Genomic DNA, 17826 nt, shown 5'->3' on the forward strand with positions numbered 1-17826 from the left:
TACATATGCAGACTGAGAATAGCTGTGATGCTGGCAATGAAGCTATAATTGGAATCTCCACGAGGCAGCCGAGTGTTATTGTCCCCACACAGACTGAAATTCTGCAGCATCTCTTACTGTAGACCTGAAACCCTCAGGATGGGTTTTAGTGTTTGAGTCCACATGCTTGTATAAAGTGATCATCGCCATGTTTGGCCAATTGACTGTGGAGCTCTAAAACAGTCAGAATTTTAAAATATCTTTAAACAACCTTTTACCAAAGAGGTATCAATACATTCAGACTAGAGTCTGTTGTGTATTGTTTGTTTATCTGTGATATTTAAAGTCTAGCGTGTTTAAATCTAGATCCTGTTAAAAACCAAACAATTTTTACTTTGTCCTGATGCATAAAACACTGGACATGAAAGAGGCTGCTTTGTTACCATGACTCTAAGTTTTATTAACTGATACAGGGGTTGGACAATGAAACTGAAACACCTGTAATTTTAGTGTAGGAGGTTTCATGGCTAAATTGGACCAGCCTGGTAACCAGTCTTCATTGATTGCACATTGCACCAGTAAGAGCAGAGTGTGAAGGTTCAATTAGCAGGGTAAGAACACAGTTTTGCTCAAAATATTGAAATGCACACAACATTATGGGTGACATACCAGAGTTCAAAAGAGGACAAATTGTTGGTGCACGTCTTGCTGGCACATCTGTGACCAAGACAGCAAGTCTTTGTGATGTATCAAGAGGCACGGTATCCATGGTAATGTCAGCATACCACCAAGAAGGATGAACCACATCCAACAGGATTAACTGTGGACGCAAGAGGAAGCTGTCTGAAAGGGATGTTCGGGTGCTAACCCGAATTGTATCCAAAAAACATCAAACCACGGCTGCCCAAATCACGGCAGAATTAAATGTACACCTCAACTCTCCTGTTTCCACCAGAACTGTCCATCAGGAGCTCCACAGGGTCAATATACACGACCGGGCTGCTATAACCAAACCTTTGGTCACTCATGCCAATGCCAAACGTCGGTTTCAATGGTGCAAGGAGCGCAAATCTTGGGCTGTGGACAATGTGAAACATGTATTGTTCTGTGATGAGTCCACCTTTACTGTTTTCCCCACATCCAGGAGAGTTACGGTGTGGAGAAGCCCCAAAGAAGCGTACCACCCAGACTGTTGCATGCCCAGAGTGAAGCATGGGGGTGGATCAGTGATGGTTTGGGCTGTCATATCATGGCATTCCCTTGGCCCAATACTTGTGCTAGATGGGTGCGTCACTGCCAAGGACTACCGAACCATTCTTGAGGACCATGTGCATCCAATGGTTCAAACATTGTATCCTGAAGGCGGTGCCGTGTATCAGGATGACAATGCACCAATACACACAGCAAGACTGGTGAAAGATTGGTTTGATGAACATGAAAGTGAAGTTGAACATCTCCCATGGCCTGCACAGTCACCAGATCTAAATATTATTGAGCCACTTTGGGGTGTTTTGGAGGAGCGAGTCAGGAAACGTTTTCCTCCACCAGTATCACGTAGTGACCTGGCCACTATCCTGCAAGAAGAATGGCTTAAAATCCCTCTGACCACTGTGCAGGACTTGTATATGTCATTCCCAAGACGAATTGACGCTGTATTGGCCGCAAAAGGAGGCCCTACACCATACTAATAAATTATTGTGGTCTAAAACCAGGTGTTTCACTTTCATTGTCCAACACCTGTATGTGATAATTACAATTTGGTGTATTTTCAGTTCTCTACAATGATTAATAACAGTTTATTATTATCACATTTCAACTTTAACTCTTCTGAGTTCGTAGAATTTGGAAGAGATTTTTACATGAGAACAAATATGCACGCACCATTATGTATTTTCAACTAAACAGGCTAAAAATACACAAGGACACGCAATCTGTTTCTTATTCACCCAGTTTTTATCTCACTGTCACACAGAAAAACAACATCACCCAGAAATACAGTGCACGCACACACACAGACCATCAGCGCTGTGATTCTGCTGAGTCATCGTGGATTCAGCAGGGCCCTGCAGGCCACGGGCCAGAAAACGCACACAAACAATTCCTGCATAAAAAATATCAGGATGTAAAATGACTCCCACTCATCACTGTACACTAAGCATTTCTGCAGACAGGTAATGCTATTCATTAAGGAGACTCCAGAGACAGTCAGTCCCCATAGTGCAGGCAAACTACTGTTGGAACCCAAAATGCAGTTAAACAAGGACACGTCCACACACAGCTGATGAGGAATTTATCAACTAAGATCTTTAGCTCGGTTCTTCTGCAAAACAACGATGATCATTTCTGCCTGTCAGAAAACACACAACTGAAGTTTAGTGGCCTTGTCAGCAAAATACATTACTGTGTCAATTCATACTTGGCATGCACACCTGAAGCCTGTTCTTCCTGAGGGTAAAAGGACGCAGTACAGTAGACGTGCAGTTTGGATGAAGCATACTTGAAGATGTCACAGCCCAGCTAAGATCAAGCCTGGAGCTTCAACAAATGGCTGTTTATTCCATACTTTTAATAATAATCTTTATTTATAATGACGAGCAAACAAATAACATTTGTGGAAATGTTGATCAGGCTAAATATACATATTTACACAGGAAGATTTCCCTAAATACACTTTTAAAATAATAAGCTAAAGTTATATTAATTATAAAAAATTAGTAAGTAAACTGGTGGTACCATTTTTACATTTTCAGACTTCTGTAGCCGGTGAAACATGACTGTCAACTAAAAACTGAAAATCATCAACACCTCAGAGGGCTATTTGCTTATAAAATATATTCTGGCTCAACTAATGAATATTTGAATAAATAAGGAATAATCATGACCAGATTTAGAGTTATACAATAATTCCTTTAAATCATATTGGATCTATAAGCAAGAGGAGTTTCAGGAATAATTTTTTATTCATCTGCATCAGGCCAGAGTTGTTGCTTTAAAACTGCACGATTTGTTTACAGTAACTACTAAACAGTAATGAGGATAAACCTATTTCTCTTTTTATTATCATCATTAGGTTAACCCATATCATAGCACAAAGACAGGCAACTTTTTTATTTCTCACCAAGATTATTATTCAGGGAATTGTATGAAACATCCTGACAATACTTTTCCTTGTTGCGTTTCTGTGGATTTTATTGAGCAGAGCCAGAACATTCAGAAAACTCGGGGCTGGATGCTGACCTCTGTGGTAGACAGTGTTGTCTACATCAACATCTGTGCCTTTTTCAATGTTATCTTGTTTCTTTATTGTGCAACAAACCCACTACAAGCACATAACGTGTGTCACTGTAACACCAGCACATGTGGGTATATTTGGGTTCCGGTGATTATGATGAAATCATTGTTTAAAAACTTGGCCTGCTGAATGACGTGTCTTCACTTGTGGCCCAGTTTGTATATCCGACATCACACCTTTGATATTAGCTCGGAACCGTGTTTGAATAGTTTGGGTTTGAGCTCAGTCATTTGCTATAGTCAAATGAACTATAAAGAAAACTGTTCAACAGTCTTAAACCGTCCTTCATTTCTGCACATTTTTCTGAAATTATCCAGACTTTCCTACAATATATTAAAGAAGATTTTATCAACAGCTCTTTGGCTGCTTTTCCACTCAAAGTATAAAGAAGAACTGTCTTGAGGTTCTTCTTAAATTGCTAAATATTTTAAAGCATTTAAATGAAATATGTCCTTAGTGCATGCATACGATTTTTCACTATGTTGCCACCTACAGTGTCAACAGCCTGTAGTGGTGCTAAACAAACGCTAGATAGAAGTATGTCAGAAGAAGCAGGAGAACAAGAATATTGTGACAGTTTTGTTGTTCAGTACTGCAGAAATTACATTATACGTGTTACACAGTTCAGCAGACTGACGTGTGTTAAGGAACACCACACGTTATTATCATAAAATATAGAAATATACTAATTTATAGCAACAGCTTGGCTCTGAAGGTAGTAAGAGAAAAAGTCTAAAACATATTTTGTAAATGCAGTTCCCTGCACAATTAATAAAATTGAATTAAAAGCAAATGGTATTTACTTGTAGTAAAGTTGATCTACATGAAATTCTAACAATGTTGATAAATTAGTCAGTCTCATAACGTGGCCTAGTACCTGCCACAGGTAATGATGATGACATGCAGGTGCCGTTGCTATGCATTGAGTCACGTCAACAAAACCAACGCTGTTCGGATGTGGGGTGAGCGTGCATCTGTCACAATACTCAAGCTGCATAGTTGTGATTATAGTATCACAGTTTGTTGGCTTCTGGCCTTGATGCTGGAAGTTTTAAACTGATATATTAAAAGTGGGATCATGTGACTCCTGTCATCTGGGCCCAGGAGTGGGCTAACCATCAGGAGGCAAGGGATATTTCCTGGTTCAACTGGGACCAAGGGCTCAGTTCAGGTCACACTTGATTATTTTTTTTTTAAATCAATCCCTGCTGTTCACGTGTCTCACTCTGGTATCTGCCTGAAGCCCCCAACCGGAAGACAGACTTCCTTCCTTTGTTCTTCTGAGGCCATCACAGCAGGCAGAGAAAAACAGAGACTGCCAGAGAGGATAAAACATCAGAGAGCTCGGACCGCCAATGCTGCAAAGTGTGTAAATTAATATATGTTCATAAGGCAGCAGGTGAGACATAAACAGTAGTGATGAGGAGTGAACAATGAGCTACTTAGAAGGAAGACCACTCGTCCGGTTCTGTCAGAGGAGACCACATAGAAATAGAGAGCAGTAGTGGAGGTAGGGAAGCCTTTGGCAGAGCGTTCTAGTAGGTGGGACCCATTCCATGAAGCTCTTTGTGGGCTAACATCTGGGTAGCTGGTGGAAGTCAACCAACAGAGGGGTGACATGTCCTCTTTTAGGCTAAGACTGAACATGCAGCAGATGTTTCACAGCACAGGCTGGGAGACCAGTTAGGAAGGCCTGGCACTGGTACTGCCTGATCTGTCTGTGAAACAATATGAAGCAGTACAATTGAGCGATGGAGGTATCATGATCTTTAAAGGTCAGCTGGTCATTCTTCATGACCCCCGAGGTTCTAGCTACCTTTGATGGATCAGAAGTAGGGATTCTGTCTGGATGCAGATGATGTGGTTATATGGTCCGTTTGGCTGGGAATGCATGTAGTTTAGTATTAAAGACATTCCAGAAACTGAGGAAAAATGTGAAATATTGCAGCTGGAATAAATTTACAACCATAAAAATGTCCCTCTTTAATATTTTCCTTTGTATAATGTGTTTTCAAATTAATTTCATTGCTATAGATTTAAATCTGTTCTTGTTAATATTGCTGACTAGAAGTTGGAAGGTCAAATATGGTTTTGGTTCAGGATCTTTCTCCTGGATGGTTTCTTTAGAAGCTGCAGTGATCACAGTGATCCTCAGAGGGAACATCTAATTAAACTGGCTCTCCCAGTTAAATAACTGTTGAAGCTCCAGCAGAGTGATGAGGTGAGGCTGTTGCAGGCAAATGAAGGAGAACATTTAAGTTTATTCAGTCTTGTGGAAATGATGTGGAAAGCTTTTTAAACATCTTTTTAAACCTCATTAAAGATGTGTGAGAAAGTCTGATAATAAACTATCTTTCATTGCTGCAGCACATTCTGCTCTGAAAATGGTAGAAAAATCCAACCTTTGGCTTGAGAACATTTATTCAGGTGGAACAAAATCCCACAAGATAAATAATTTCATGGCAACATCACTGATGGAGAAACTATTCGCAACCCCCCTGTTAATATCATTGCCCTTTGCATAATCTCTTCAGATGGTCCAGAGTCCTGGTTCTTTTCTCTTTAGCGCCCCCTGCAGGTTTTCCATGGGATTTAGATCTGGGGACTGAGATGGTCATGGAAGGAGATTGACATTGTTTCATTTCCTGACTGATAAAGATCGATACACACTAGAGGGTGACACGGGAGTGGATTTTTTCTCCTGTCCCATCCCGCTTCCATAGAAAAATGTCTTGTCCCATCCCAATCCCAGGCCAGCATAACGAAAAAAATCCTGTCCCGTCCCAGTCCTGGTAAATTGACTCCCACTCCTGTGACTCTCCCATTTTTGTTTTCTTTATTTAGTCTTTTGGTAATTTCTTTCTTTGAAGGACCAGTTAGGTCCCTGTTTTTAGCTGTAGTAAAGGCCAGTTAAAGTAAAAAGAATAATAATGAAGAAATAATAAAATATCAAACAAGGAAACAGACCATGTCTATCTTAGTTGAATAAACAAAATGTACATAGTTGTATTTTACTCATTTATTAAGTGATTGTTTCCTTTGAACAATGACATTACTTTTATGTTTCAAGTTGCTGAAACGAAAGAAAAATGCACCTAGTAAGAGAACTGTACTTGGTGAACAAAAGGACAAAAAGGCATTACCTTCATAATTTAGAAACTGTACCTCAATGGTTCACAGCCCTGGTCCTCAGGGACCCCTTCTCTGCTAGTTTTAGATGTGTTTCTGCTCCAGAACACCTGATTTAAATTCTGACATGACCTCCTATACAGGCATCAAGAATGGAGGGTCAAACTGGACAAAATTAATACAATAAAATCATCATTAAATAAATACATGTTAATGTCCCATAAGTGAAGTAAATGTAACATGAAAGAAATGTAACATTAAATGTGCCATTAAATTAAAGGTACCATTTATTTATTTAATACATCATTAGAAACAATAAATGTACCATTATATCATGAAATGGACTATAATGCAATTAAATGTGCCACTGAATAATTAAGTATAATTTTAAAGACGACATGACGTAATTAGTGGTACACTTAATATTTAATAATGTATTAAATAAATTGTACATTTAATGGTACATTCAATTTTTTTCTATTTCACAACATATTTATTTAATATCTTCTCTTGATGAAGCTTTTCTACGAGGTCCGCGAGGGGACAAGGGGGGATGTTTTTCTCTTTTGCGTTCCCACGCAATAGTCTTTGCGTTATTTCACAATACTTTGTGGGATAATTTCCAAACCAGATAACTGCAAAAATGAAACAAACACTACACCCGTTTTGAGATTTATTGAGTTTTATTTTGAAATCGGCCTTAAATAAAATGATCTTCAAATCAGACTAAAAGACAGTTTTTAACCACAAGCTGTCAAACAAACTACTGAACTCTGGACCATAAAACTGCACGAAACCACATCTGTGACACTTTATTTCCTTATTACTGCTGCATGATGGGTACTTTTTTTTGTACGCCATTAGTGTTTTTGTTTTTATCGTGATTTAAACGGTTCTTCTTATCCTAAACATTTAATCACATTGTTTACTGCATGTTAACCTGCATATGACAAATAAATCATATCAATGACATATCAGTGTTTGTTTTATGAGCAGTTTATCATCTGTGCTGTTGCTCCAAAATGCCGAACGCAAAAGTATTGCGTGGAGACGCAAAAAAAAAAAAAAATCCCCCATGTCCCTTGGCGGGCTCCGTACCTTTCCTCTCTACTGTGGCAAAACCTCTTAAATCTTTAGAGCACATGCAGCAGTTTTGTTGGTCAGATGAGACTTGACACATGTTGGTACTTTTGGTTTGATGAATGAAGAGAAGCAGGGTTGATTTAATCCAGAATCTGTCTAACAAGTGTCCCTTAATCACTGGTGAACTTGATTACAACTAAACACGTTTTATAAGCAGCATACTGCGTGTTAACACCGCTACATTCAACTCTCCTGAAGTTCGGTCATATTTGCGACTTTCCTGTCAGCTCTATGAGTTTAATAGATACGTCCTTACTGCTGACTTTACGTTGCAAATCCAATTTTACCACGTCCAGTTCTCCACCTGCATTTGCTCCCTTCATCCTGAACGCAGGTGGAAAACATCGATCAGAAGCACTGTTGGCTTGTGGGTCGTGTAGTTCATTTGACTCGCATTATAGTATAGGCTTCTTGGAAAAAAAACTACACAATGGCGGCATCGATCCAAGTTTTTTTTTCTTAAAGTTTATAACAAAGTCTCAGTTTAACATTTCCAAAGACAGTTGATCCTAGTTTATTTTCCCTCCTATTGGTTAGCTCCCACTCCCGTCTGTTCCAGTTCATGTTTTATCCTGTACCGTCCCAATCACGTGATCTTTACTGACGCTGTCTCCCGTGGGACTCCCGAAAAAATGTCAGCCTCTAATACACACCTGTCTTACGGACATAGCATGTTCTCTTGTCCTTCCCATTTTGAAGAGTTGCTAAGATTAAGGGACTTCCTTTTTCACGCACAGAAACAGGAAACTGTGGATTAAAGTTCTTGAACAATCTGATCAATTTGAAATCATTAAATATAAATAATTTACATTTAGTTTATGGGGATCATTGTAGTTGCTGACACTTTAAGAACCAGAGGTTACCTTGGAAACAATTATTTCTTAACATTGGGTCTTTTTCCTCTCTGTTTATGCTGTTTGTGGTCAGATTGAAGGTTTGATTTTTTTTATTTTCCAGGATAAAATGATGATGCTGCAAAGACAGATTGATTTAAGATCAGGTGCTCTGTACCTCCTGGAGGGTCTGAGGATTTAGAAGATTTTCAGACTTGAGGTTTAACTTTGAAAGGTTCTGAAAAATAAAAACATTTTTTTATTATTTCAGTCATACTGCTGGTCTGACTGGGAGCAAGCAGTGAATAAAAACCAGGTCCATCTTAAAACAGGGGTTTGAATCCCGACTTTTATCGGGATTAGGGAGGATCTAATTAACACCACCTTATTGTTAAATGCTCATGATTAACCTTTCTTAGTATGGTAACGTTTACATTTATGCTGCTTCCTCTGCATCACTGCTCTTCATGTTTTATGACCGTTTTTAGGACTTTGTTGCACAGAACGTTTCCTGGTCTCACTTTAGAACCTGGTTTCTTGGCCATAGTTGAGGAGCTGCTGGATTTTTATGGACCAAGCTTTACTGAGTAAACCCACTCCTGTTTCAAGTCAACTGCAACACTTGCTACGACTTTTAGTCGGCGTCTCTTCAGAGTAACTGAAGAGAGCAGTGGACGTTTTTAAGCTGGAGCTTCTACCTGCTTGATGTTGATTCAGATCTTGTAGCTCATATCTTCGTCGCAAGGCCAGGTCTATCATGGAATCTGCAGGATGTTTGTGGTTAAATGAACATCACAGCAGTGGAGACTTTAGTCCATAATTATTTCAGCACTCTTAAAGCTGCTATACTCATGATCTTGTTAGGTAGCTACAGACAACCCGATTCATCCAAATAGTTTTAAAAGAATGGAATAAAGCCCAGGTGAACCAGTGAAATCTATGATTCAGGTTCTCCACTGATGTTTGCCTGAAATCAAACATAATTTCAGCAAATCCAGACGTTTCTGCAGTGGTTCACTTCTTCCTTATTTTGTTATATTACAGCATTTTTCTTGACTGGGTTAAATTTAAATTTTTCCTCACATTCTTCTCATAACATCCCATAATAACAAAGTGAAAGACCTTTAAAGTGTTTGCAAGTTTATTAAAAACTAAAACTACAGAAAAAAATCACCTGAACAGAGGAATCCACAGCCTTCGCTCAGCACAGTCTCAGCCTCTGATCTTCTGCATTCGTCTCTACAAGCTTGGCTTACCTGTTTTGTGTGCAGATGTTCTGAAGATCTTCTCAGGCTCGGTCAGGTTGGATGGCTTGTTGTTAGGCAGACACTTTAGGTCTTTCCAGCGATGTTCAGCTGGATTTAGAGCCAGGATCTCTGGCTCAGGAACATTCAGAATGCTCCTGAAGCAACTCCTTGGTCTTCTTGGCTTTGTACTTCATCTCATTGTCATGTTGGAAGATGAATCTTCACCTCAGCCTGAGGTCCAGAGCGCTCTGGAGCAGGTTTTCTAGAAGAATCTCACTACGCTTGTTGTTCTCATCTTACCTTCTGTATGAACTGGTCACCCACTTCCTCACAGCATGATGCTGCCACCCCCATGCTTCAGAGTACGGATGGTGTTCACCAGGTGATGAGCAGTGCCTGGTTGTCTCCTGACATGACACTTGAAGTTCAGACCAAAACCTTCTACTATGGTTCCATCTGGTCCAAGGGTTTTTGTTTCTCCTGCTCTGATGATCTTCAAGGAGCTTCTTGGCATAATTCAAGCAAGCTGCCATTTTGTTCTGACCACTCTACCATAAGGCCTGATTGGTGGAGTGCATTACAGTGGTTGACCTTCTGGGTGGGTCTCCTATGTCCACAAATAAACACAAGAGCTCCACCTTAGAGACATTGGGTTCTCTGTCACCTCTTAGACCAAGGCCCTTCTTCTGATTACCCAGTTTGGTCGGGCAGCCAGATTTAGGACGGGTTCTGGTGGTTCCAAGCTTCTTCCATTCCCAGGAGACCACACAGCTTTTTAGGACGTTCATTGATGCCAAAATCTTTGTGACCTTCCTCAGATTAGAGCTTTGACACAGTCCTTTGACTTCATTCCTTGGTTTCTGCTCTGCTCTGTCAGCTGTGAGACCTTTTATAGACAACTGTGTTCCTTTCCAACCACAGGTGGACCCCAAACATGTTGAAGAAACATCTGATGGATGATCAGTGGAAACATGATGCACCTGAACTCAGTTTTCAGAGACATAAAACAGGCCATACTGTGATAATGTGAATGTGATTTTGTTTTTTATTGATTTCCAATTTTAGCTCTTTAATTCAAATGTTAAACTTTTAGCATATTCTAAAATATTTACAAACTGGTCTAAAAATGGGTCGGAACCAGGAATCAGCCTTGTGGTCCGGAAAAAAATATTAAATATGTTTTAGTAGAACAGCTCGGATGTTTTTTAACATTGTCTGCATCTTTGTTTTTGCAGCAATCGAGCAGAGCATCGAGCAGGAGGAGGGTCTCAACAGATCATCAGCGGACCTCCGGATCCGTAAGACACAGGTGGGTCAGGTTCTGACACCTGACAAAATGAGCATCAAAGCTCTTTATTAAAGAATAAGTTATTAGTGGGTCAGCGTCTGCAGAAAGTGTCAAAGTTTCACTTCATTGCTGTGTGTTTATCTGTTAATGTAACTGTTGCTGATCACGCGTGTTCAAACTGACACGTATATACAGGACAGACATCTTTAACATGTCAGATCCAATAATCCTTCTACACTCATACTGGAGTTTTCTTGCTCATAGTTCCTCCTGAACGTCATTTCCTGCAGGAAACATTTTCTCATGCAGCAGGATCCTGCTCTGTGATTGGCTGAAGCCATCTTGTCTGTTGCTGCTGCCACCCAGTGGACAGGAAAGGGACTGCAGTTACTCAACAGCTACAGGATCAGCTTCAGCTTACACAACAACAGAAATAACACACACACACATCTTAAACCTATGCCCACTCTCTTTATGCCCACAGACTAAAAACATTTGCATCAGTTATGTTTACAGTCAGACTGGGTTTATTTATATTTCTGCTGCCATATTTCAACATTTGGTTTGACCTAAAACAAAATTATCTGTTTGACACAAAACATTTCTGAGCATCTGAACTTACATCATAAACCTCCATGTTTGGTTTTGGTTTCCCAGTTAAACCAGTTGCCGTTTCCTCCTTGTGTTCCTGCAGCACTCGACGCTCTCACGTAAATTTGTGGAGGTGATGACCGAGTACAACACCACGCAGTCCAAGTACCGCGACCGCTGCAAGGACCGCATCCAGAGACAGCTGGAGATCAGTGAGTTACACAACGGAACCAAAACACACAGCAGCAGTCCAAACGCTGGAGCTGCTGGAGGACCACATCTACTGTCATAGTCAAACACACATAATTAGAAATCAGTGTCTCTTTGTGTTTGTAATGGCTACCTGCAAAACAACAGCTGCAGTATCAGCACTTTGCATCCAAACAGCCTCACATGCAGTAAACTGTGGCTGAGAACATTACAGCCTTTTGGACCACCAAGAATGTCAAGCTGAGAGGTTCAACTACAAAGGAAAAGCTTTAGGATGTCTCAGAGGGTCCAGCAACCTGCAGGGCCATGTCAGGTTACCACCAGTGCAGAGCTTTCTCAGCATCGGCGGCAGGTTGGTGCACAGTAATTGTGAAGACTTTTGTACATCAAGGACAGCAAAGAACCTGCATCTGTCCTAGAAAACCATCAAGAACAGTCAAACTCTGCAGGAAGAACCAGTATGGGCAGCAAAAGACTAGAACAAAGGGACTTCCTCTGATGGATGCTCATTTAGACTGTTTGGGACATCTGGAGAAGAACAGCGGAGAGTTACCCTGAATCCTGTATGTACCAACAGTGAAGCATCCTGATCCAATACATGTGTGAGATTGCTTCTTATCTAAGATTGGCGTGGTTTGGCTTTTAGCAACTATTAATAATTAAAAATTATTAACAAAGTTTGAATATTTAATTTTAGTCAAACAACCTTCGGCCTGTGGGTCTGTCCTGTGATCACCAGCCTAATGCAACAAAACACAAACGACTCTCCAAAATATAAGAATTTATTAATATAATAAGACAACTTCAAGTTAAAATACTCCAGTTAACAAACTAAAGTTTAACTTGGCTATAACATTCACTGAGTACAAAGTAAAAATGAAAGAATGAAGAATAAACTACAAAACAAGAATCAACAGAATTAAACCAATAAATGATTCAATGATGACAGCCCAGAATCTTGTTAGGCAGAACCAAGGTTGGTTCTGAGGAATTTAGAATGAGGTTAAATTAGTTTAAAATGAATAAGGAACAACCAGAGAATGGGTAATGCAGTGCATTCTGGGATTCAGAGTTTTTACCAGTCTCTTTTGTTTGTGTAGTTCAGTGGTTGTTCTCCATCTACGGCTGGGTCTAATAAAGAACAATCCAGTCCAAAAACGTTGCATGAGCAACTTCTTCCAACAGTTTGTTGCTAATCCGTGGATTTTCCAAGTGTCTCAAAGATCAGAACATGTATGTTTCGGACCCCTGGTTAGGAAACTCCCCATATCTGCACCCTCTGAAAAACCTGTGGTCATCTCAGGTGGAGAAACAGAACCCAACAAACTGGGATCAACTCCAAGAATGGGTCACCACCACCTAGGATTTAGGAAAAGGACCCGCACTGGGGATATTCACTCTAAGCAGAAATGTTATGGATTTGATGATAAAAGTATTTAAACTGGATAAAATGCATCAAATATTTGTTCCAAAACACAAGAGTGGTGTCAGAGCAGAACATTTTGTGTTGTGACTGTAGAACCAGGTAGAGAAAGTTGTATTTAGAAACCAACTAAACACAAGGTCAGCAAACATCACAAGAAGGAGCGTTTCTGCTGACTCAGCAGTCTGAGTGTTTTTATGTCACCTGCGGTTCTGAACGTTGCTCTCAGTTTCCATCCATCCTGGGTTTCCAGTGAATCTCTGTTGATGGATATAACTGACTCATTCTTCTGTTAAACATCACCCTCAGGCTCCAGATTAAAGCGTGTGAACGCTGCAGAGGTGATGCAGCTATTTTTCACTCAGCACTTTAACTATGACCTTCACACACTTTCCGCTCAATGCTGCTGTTAAAGGAGACACCTTCTAACAAACTCAGGCACTTTAGGTCTTAATGAAAAGCGTTTGGGACATGTTTCTTTTCCATCAGGTCCCCCTTTTTTCTGACTGTGTTCAGTTCAAATCTGCTGCCTCTGATCCATCACTTAGGAACTAACCTATCATGAGTGATGTTCTCCACTCCTCCAGGCTGTTCAAATACAGGGAGCAGGAGCAACAATTGCTGCTGAAAGACGAGTCACGAAGTTAACTGCCATATGGTCTGAGTGACCATCAGAACTTTTTGTTGGGCTCACATGTTCATCTGTCTGGGTCTGCAGTGTTTTCTGTGGGGGATCTGCCAGGATAAACCGAACCTTCAGGTCCATTGTCTCCAGAACCATCCAGAGCTGAAATTTACTGTGAGTGAATGGGAGTGCGGGCGTGTCTCTCTGCATTCTGGGCTCTGATTGGTCAGAAAACTGATGGTTCTGCAGCAGTGGAGACACTGGCTGGAAGGAGACAGAAACACCTTCGACTGGATGGAGATCCTGGACATGTGGAGATGAAATCCAAAAAGTTTTGAATATTTTTCCGAGTCAGAACCATCATTACACTCTAAGCTGAACACTCTGTAGGGAAATCTGCAAAAATACTAAAACTTAAACTGTGGAAACACTGGAAGAGGGATCAAAATGATAAGTGGGTCAAGTAAAGTCCAAATTTCTGTGACCCGGTTAAACTTTAAGTGATGGTCCTGATGGAACTGAGATATGAAGCTCCAAACAAGACTGGCTTCATTGCTGCTTTTAGTGAAAACCTGTTATCGTCTGAGGAATAAAATCTTCTGTCAGCCAGTGTTCAGGTGCATCCGGCTGCAGTCACATGACCTTCAGGTTTCCGTGTCTCTGAATATTCTCTTTGTTTCTTGCTCTGTCTGCAGCTGGAAGAACCACCACCAACGAAGAGCTGGAGGACATGTTGGAGAGCGGCAAACTGGCCATCTTCACCGATGATGTAAGCACCGCACCTGAGGTCACTTTAACCTGCAGCATTCTGCTTCCTGTACGCATCATCATGTGATCAGGACACAGAATGGCCATAGGTGCGCTGAAACATCAAGTGAAGACGACCTTTGTCACATGAAATCATGGGTGGGGTGGGAGGATTGAAGAAAAGCAGCCACTGCTTTTATTTTGAAGGAGTCCTCATTGTTTTCTTCTCCTTCAAATTAAAAGCGCTCATGTCTGCAGAGACCAAAACTATGGGATATAACTAAACACCTGGCTGCAAACAACTGAGCTACTCTGATTGAAACCATGTCTATTGTGATATCACAGCGAGGTGGCAAATCAGCAGAGGTCAGTAAAGTTCAGGCTTACAGCAGGTGTTGAGTTAGTCTGAGCAGGTAAGTTGGTCTCACCATCAGCAAACAGGAGAAGGTGATGAAAAACATGAGTTCAGGTGTGCAAACAAAACTAAATTATTCGGTCGCTCATATCGTTCCTTTTGGTTGAAACATTTAACAGGTGAAAGTACAAAACTTCAAGTTTCTTCACCAACTAACCACATTGTAATCAGAAAATGGAAACAATCCAATTTTAATGAGGCAGCAAACATCTAGGCTACTTCTGTTTCTCATTACGTTTGATCATCTTTGTTTTCATGACCCTTTCAATCGCTTAGACCTGAGAACATGAATAGTTCCTGTTCTTCAGAGGAAACTGTAAAGTTTTGATAGATCCCAGATTTCAGTAGCTCCACACCATGGTCATCATGGCTTCATGGTGCTTCTCTCAAACATGTTCACTGGGAGCCAGACCTGGACTTCAGGCTCACAGCCCAGATCACATATCCTCTGTCTATGAAGCCAGATTTTCTCCGAATCCAACTCTATCTAAATTTAAAATGCTAATTCTAGCCAATCATCAAACAAGGCTAATCAGGAGGTCAACTCCAGCTAATCATAAAATGATATTCAGTTATCCTGTGCTAGGATAACTGTAACCTAACTGAGGTGGACTGTAAAATAAGATAATCAAACGCTAGTCCCAGCTCTTCAAGAAGCTAGTTTTAGTTTACCAGATAATTTGAATTAATAAAGGAGTTTAATATCGCCAATCACAAAATAATTCTAGCAAATCTGGATTTTTGGTTCAGCATATAATTTGAAATAATCTTCTTGCTAATTTGGCTAATTTTTAGATATTTCTCTTTAATTTAGAAACTAATATAGCTAATTATTAATTAAATCAAGCTGATCTGGAAGAACATTCTCGTTCGTGATAATAAACCTCCCTGGATGTTAACTTGTAAGACTATAAATGATGTAGATGGAGGTTTTTATTCTTTTCTTGTTGTCTAGCAGAATAAAACTGCTGAAAAAGTTTGAACACAGGTTAATTTTATTTTTGTTTTTCATCTTTTTCTGCCTCCAACTATTTTATGTAATGTTTCATCAGATTTTTTTCTCTTTTCTGAAGTTATTAAAGCTGCTAACCAAAGACAGATTATCTTATTACCTTGTCTTATTTGCATGTTTATTTTTGTAAACTTTTTTAAGGCTTACCATACATCAGGTTTCTGACCCATTTCTACTTCCTGTTAATGTAGACGTTAGGGTTTTTTATTTGAAAGTTCTGTAACAAAGAAGAGAAGCAAGGATTTGTTCACTTGAACTTCTCCTGCAGATCAAAATGGACTCCCAGATGACCAAACAAGCCCTGAACGAGATCGAGACCCGACACACCGAGATCATCAAGCTGGAAAACAGCATCCGTGAGCTCCATGACATGTTTGTGGACATGGCCATGCTGGTCGAGAGCCAGGTAGATTACATGGAGGAAGAAAGTTGTCAGAACAGATTAAGGTGTTGTCTTCTGGTTGCCAAATGAAATTCTGATATTCATTTTAGGGCGAAATGATTGACAGAATTGAGTACAATGTAGAACACTCCGTCGACTACGTTGAGCGAGCCGTCTCCGACACCAAGAAGGCCGTAAAATACCAGAGTCAGGCTCGCAAGGTAATACATTTTTCTCCTGATGAAAGTCTGCTCTGAATCCAACTGCTGTTCCAGAAGTCTCCTTTTATGAAGCCTAATTATTTTAGGGACAACCTAAAAGCAAAATGTTGGACTGAAGGCTTGGACTGCTCTGATTATTCAGCCAATGTTGTTTGATTGGGTTCTAAAAAGCTTGCAGCTATTCAGCCGTTTTCTGCAACTTATAAAAGACTGGACTCCATCTGAGAGCCCAGAACCTCCTTCGTACAGCTGCCTCCTTCAGATCCCTTTGGTGAAATCAGGGCTCAGGTATACCTTGCCGTGCCTAATGAGTTTAGACATCAAGAGCATGATTTTGAAGGTTCTAGCTAATTTGAGGCACACAGCTATCATTGCAGTTCTAACTTTAAAGAGTGGGTGTCACTGCAGGTAAACGTTGCCTGTATTTAACAAGAATCTATAGAGGAAGTGCATTCCCAATAAACAACTCTAACTACACAATTTGAACTTAAAATGTTATATTTTGGTGTTTTTGAAGGCATGTAGAACATTTAAAAAAATACTTCCCCCTATCTATTTATAACTATGCATTAGGTTGTAATAACAAACATGCTTTCAGACTTTATCCTGCTGCTTTCCTAGTTTGTGAACATGAATAACTGATCAAAACAACAGAACATGCAACTTCTTGACAAGGTGCGCTTCAGCATGTTGCGTTGGTGAGGACCGAGGTCCTGGGTCCATCCTAAGACCTCCTCTCAGTGGGACATGAATAAACAGAGGAAGATGTTCGGATGGTATTTCCAACCAGGTTCCCTAAAACACCTCTATTAGCTCCTGTTAATGACAAAAGCAGTGACTCTACTATGAGCTACTCCTATTTAGCTAAGGCGACTGTGGATCAGTAGGAAGAGTAGTTGTCTTGCAATCAGAAGGTTGTGGATTCGATTTCAGTTTCCTCCTGTCGATGTGCCCCTGGGCAAGGCACTTAACCTCAAGTTGCCTACTGATCTGCATATCAGTGTATGAATGTGTGAGTGTTAGTGAGTGCAATTGGGTGAATGTGGCTCTAGTGTAAAGCGCTTTGAGTGGTCTGGAAAATCGCTATATAAGTTCAGTCCATTTACAATTTAAGTCTCTCACCTCAACAATCTCAAACCGGCTTGAATCACCACCTAACTTTATTGAAGGGGTTTGACCAGAACCCAGAATCTATGTTTTCTGCAGCACGTTTTTCCCCGATATGGTCTTCAGTGGGTGATTTGTTCTGGATGAGAGGCCAGAGAGCAGAATATACAGGGGTTGAACAA

At 40.3% G+C, this 17826-nt stretch overlaps 1 protein-coding gene across 1 annotated transcript in view; it reads left to right on the forward strand.

Moving 5' to 3' along the window:
* LOC124864228 (syntaxin-1B) overlaps nucleotides 1-17826 on the forward strand; it is a 66279-nt gene that overhangs the window by 38517 nt on the left and 9936 nt on the right. Inside the window, exons 5-9 of the mRNA XM_047358912.1 lie at nucleotides 10859-10932; nucleotides 11606-11714; nucleotides 14456-14529; nucleotides 16203-16340; nucleotides 16427-16537. Of these exons, the coding sequence (XP_047214868.1) occupies nucleotides 10859-10932; nucleotides 11606-11714; nucleotides 14456-14529; nucleotides 16203-16340; nucleotides 16427-16537 (506 nt within the window). The remainder of the gene's footprint in view (nucleotides 1-10858; nucleotides 10933-11605; nucleotides 11715-14455; nucleotides 14530-16202; nucleotides 16341-16426; nucleotides 16538-17826) is intronic.

The sequence above is a fragment of the Girardinichthys multiradiatus genome, chromosome Y, assembly GCF_021462225.1.
Source record: "Girardinichthys multiradiatus isolate DD_20200921_A chromosome Y, DD_fGirMul_XY1, whole genome shotgun sequence".
Classification (NCBI taxonomy): domain Eukaryota; kingdom Metazoa; phylum Chordata; class Actinopteri; order Cyprinodontiformes; family Goodeidae; genus Girardinichthys; species Girardinichthys multiradiatus.